Source organism: Temnothorax nylanderi, unplaced genomic scaffold, assembly GCF_030848795.1.
Source record: "Temnothorax nylanderi isolate EJ_2023f unplaced genomic scaffold, tnyl_v1.0 TNYL_tig0143_pilon, whole genome shotgun sequence".
NCBI classification, from domain to species: domain Eukaryota; kingdom Metazoa; phylum Arthropoda; class Insecta; order Hymenoptera; family Formicidae; genus Temnothorax; species Temnothorax nylanderi.
In genome coordinates, this window is record NW_027249205.1 from 232741 (window position 1) to 237014 (window position 4274).

A 4274-nucleotide genomic window follows, 5' to 3' on the forward strand; every position below is an offset into this window, starting at 1 on the left:
ACAGAACAGACGCGCTAATGACGAGTAATGATTCCTTGCATATATGACACAACACTAAAAGGAACAATGTATTACAAATTCAATATGTATTGACTTTTTACACAAAATTTCCCGTTTATTTTGTGTAAACAATTTATATAACGTTTATTTATGTCATACATTTTTCGATAAAAAGTAGGATAAATCGGGAGAAGATGCCATAGTTAAGGAATATAACCAAACCAGTAGTCTCCTCTTCGGAACTTTTGCAATATGATAGGTAAGCTTTCACACAGCAATGCTGAAAATAGCCAGCCTAAAAATTATCATTAAATTTTAATATCTCAAAACGTATTAGGGAAATAAAAAAATGTTTCAGACAAAAGTTGTTTAAATTAATTAGTAGAAAAAGACAATACAATAAAAATTTCTCATTTTTAAAAATCGACTTCGGCCTTATTGGGCCCAAAGTAGGTCCCCGATCCAAAATTAATATATTTTTTTCCAAATTTAGCTTTTAAACCAAAAAAACATTTTACATCCAATGCAAAATAAAATTAAGAAATGACTAGTAATTTAATAAGTTCCATACATTTCTAATAAAGGCGTTCTTGGGAGTTTAGCTGAAGTCTATTTTTATTCCCGGGAGTGCGCGGCGCGAACGAGTGCGTGAGTGCGCGGGTGTTGTGCGAAAGCAGCAAACGTGCAGCGAGCGCTGTTGCGCAATATAATCAATCTATATTTTAATTATTAATTAATAAAACGTACTTGTTGTATAAGAATTAATCATAAAATTATTCATAAGTTTTCCAATTTTGTAACTGACGATATCGCTCCGTAGATGAAGGTCAAAAACAGAGATTACATCTGTTCGAAACTACACGTTTCTGTCACGAGCAATTGTGAAGTAGAATAAAGATAAGGAAAAATAAAGCACCCGTAAATCATGTTAAAAAGTAATACTAGAGAATTAATGACAATGATAACGTTGTCGAATGATAACACGTCGGGTATAAATTAGAATTTTCGTTTCCATTCAAAGTTGTTTGTTTTTGCAAGAAAAATTGTGTCTATAACCATTTAAAAAGTTTGAAAAATCGTATTGAAAATTATGGCACTAATTTTAAGCATATTATGTCTTGCTATAGTAGCGGAAAACTTTGCTGGTACATATGCGACAGATTATTGCAATCTAAAATTTTGTAAAAAAATCAAAGGTCATACAATGTGCACCTATGCAGTAAGTGAAATTATTTATCTACATGTATAATACATATAATTAAATATACATAATTAGTACGTAAATTTTAATTCTTCTTTTCTCCTTTAAAATTTAGTTAAGTTATAATGTAGATTATTTTAGTTATTCCGGGTATTTAAAATTTTATTTTATAATACTAAAAGCTTTATAATTAAGATTGTTTAAAATTGCTCTATTAAAATGATTTATAGTAATTTAATTTGTATTGCGCCTAGTTAATCCTACAATATCACATTACAGTCACCAATACCGGCGACATTGTGCAGGCAATGGAGTAGTCAAGGTTTTAATGATGCTGAAAGAAAAGCCATAGTAGAAAAACACAATCAATTGAGGAAGAAAGTCGCATCGGGTGAGGAAAAGAGAGGAAAGAACGGTCCGCAACCAGCGGCAGTTTTTATGCCGAATTTGGTAAGACATATAATAAATAATATATTATTAACCCTCGCAGGCCACACTTATTTTTGACATACGCGTAAGCCTGGAGTAAGTCTGGAGGGTTCCAGTCATTTTTGTTCATAAATTTCAAAAAAATTATCATATTTTAATTGCCTTTTTTCTTCAGATCGTAAATTTTCTGAAAATTATGATGATAATCTCAGAATTTGTAAAAAAATAATTATTACAAAAAATACGCATTAAAAAATATAAATAATAGTTTCAAACGTAGTTCCAAAGTATTATTGCGGTCCCTGAACCGCCCAAGTGTGAATTTCAAGGATTAAGATACAATAAAATATTTTCAAAATTATAAACGCATTATAAATGTTCGCATTCTAATTAACACACAAAAATAAAGTTCTTTAAAATTTAAAAGACGAACTATAAGAGATGAGTTCGTAGTTAATCCAACTTGGTTTTAATTTAGCACAAAATACAAACTCTTCCTTTCAATGTTATAACTTATAATTTTATAAGTTAATCTTATTTTGTATGCAATGCATCTTGAAATATATACACTGATGGAAATGGAAAAAAAGAACACTATGAAGGGCGGATATATTTACTACTAACGTACTACAATAAGGTGCCCCCAATAAAGATTTCCATATGTTGTACGATCTTGTCTTTTTTATCTTACATCGTGCTTGATTGTACGAATAAACACAATTTTATCAGGTATCGTAAGGATAAAGTGTTCTTGATGTTCTTTTTTCTATTTCCACCAGTGTATATCTATATAAAATCTACGTTATTACAGACAAATTTATAATTTGTGATAGAATATTTGAAGTAAAATCCTGTTTATAATTTATTATATTTCATATATGCAATACATACACGGCATACAGAACACTTATAAAAATATGTACATACCTGCACATATACATTATACACAATTAGAAAAGAATGTTACCCCGAATTCTGCTAAAATTTAATTGTATTAATCCCACTATATATACGATTAAAAATATATTTAATTTTCACCTACAATTTCTTAGACCTGGGATAAAGAACTAGAGATAATTGCGCAAAGATGGGCCAATCAATGCTCTCGTGGTCATGACAGTTGTAGAAACATCGGTGAGTAATAATCTATGCAATTAAATTTCTAATCGCATATTTTGATATATTTATCGTTATAAATAATAAATCGCAGAAAGATTCTCAGTTGGACAAAATATAGCCTCATCATCTTTTCCGGGCATAAATAAGTCTACTTTGGAAGAAATGATTCAATCATGGTACAATGAAGTAGCTAATTTTGATAGACGTTACATTTCCACGTAAGTATTTCAAATAGGTATTGAATCTTTTAATCAGACATATTTTGCACGTTTAGTTAACAAATATGTATATTAAAGCATAAGGCATCTAAATTAATTTTTAAAAGTTATTTCTTTCGACCGCGTTAAAAATTTTACATGTTAAAGTACCGAAAAGATACTTTTGTGAAGAAAAGATACTAGATTTTTGTGAAGAATAAATTCTATCAGTTTAATCCTTTAAAGCACATCCATGATATTCGATATAAAAAAATTTTCAATAAAATAATCTGTACATAGATACTACGGGCATAGTGGCGAAGTGGGACATTATACTCAGATTGTCTGGGCTGACACGACGAAAATCGGATGCGGACGAATAAAGTACAAGGAACCAAATGGTTGGACTATGCATTATTTAGTTTGCAACTATGGTCCAACTGGAAATGTAATAGGAAAAAAAATATATGAAATAAAGAAATAGATTTTATCATCCTCAATAATTTAATTTGAAGGATGAAAAAAGTAGCACAACGTTAAAATAAATATATGTTTTATCAAGGCCTCATCTTTTCTCTTATACATGAATATGATGCTTTATCGAACACACTTAGTAGGTATCGGCGAAACGATGAAAATATCAATGACAAAATCTCTTGTAGAAACTTTAATATAGCTGTAAATAAAGATAGTTGCATTGAATTTTTTAGAAGAACATTCTCTTGTCTAAGATTTTTGCGCCTATGATATAACTATTTTCAACGTTTTCCAAAATGTCTCATCTGCTCGGGATTGCATCCTGGGGGCAGCCCCCTCGATTAACGGATTACATTACTCGCACCTTCTTCCGTTTACAAACTACTCATCCCCGCGGGTAGTCCAGCCTCATGCCGTGGTGATCCTGCGAGCGATCCTGTATAGCTTTCAGGTGCGCGCAACGAGGAACGTCAGCGCGTATTCATCGTCTCTGAATTGCGAATGGATACGAGCGATATACCCATATATCAGAAAGTCAGCGGCGCCCTGGGTGTTGCCCGTGTGGCTTCCCGGTGAGCGCGAGAACACACTCGTTCTCGCGCGCGGGCGCGCGCACACATGCGAGGGAACGTGAGAGATTCCCCCGAAGAAGAAGCGATATCGCGTGTAAGGCAAGAGGGAAGGTGGCCGGCCATTAGGGGCTCTAAGCGCTTTTTAAAACCGGATTCCGGGAGGAACGTATCGAGTGTCGGACGCGCAACAATGACGCGGGCAAACATTCCGATATACAGGCCCACCCGCGGCGTGCGTCGCTGCACAAAGAACGCGATCTGCGACATGGACAGCGCAAC

The 4274-nt window shown here is 33.2% G+C and overlaps 1 protein-coding gene across 1 annotated transcript; it reads left to right on the forward strand.

Annotated features, from left to right (window-relative positions):
* The first annotated feature begins 277 nt into the window (after positions 1-277).
* Positions 278-3655, forward strand: LOC139777265 (venom allergen 3-like). Its single transcript, XM_071714583.1, has 5 exons — positions 278-1219; positions 1481-1651; positions 2683-2764; positions 2841-2967; positions 3247-3655. Exons 1-5 carry the CDS (start codon positions 1091-1093, stop codon positions 3428-3430), a joined length of 693 nt encoding a protein of 230 aa, XP_071570684.1. The 5' UTR covers positions 278-1090; the 3' UTR covers positions 3431-3655.
* The last annotated feature ends 619 nt before the right edge of the window (positions 3656-4274 follow it).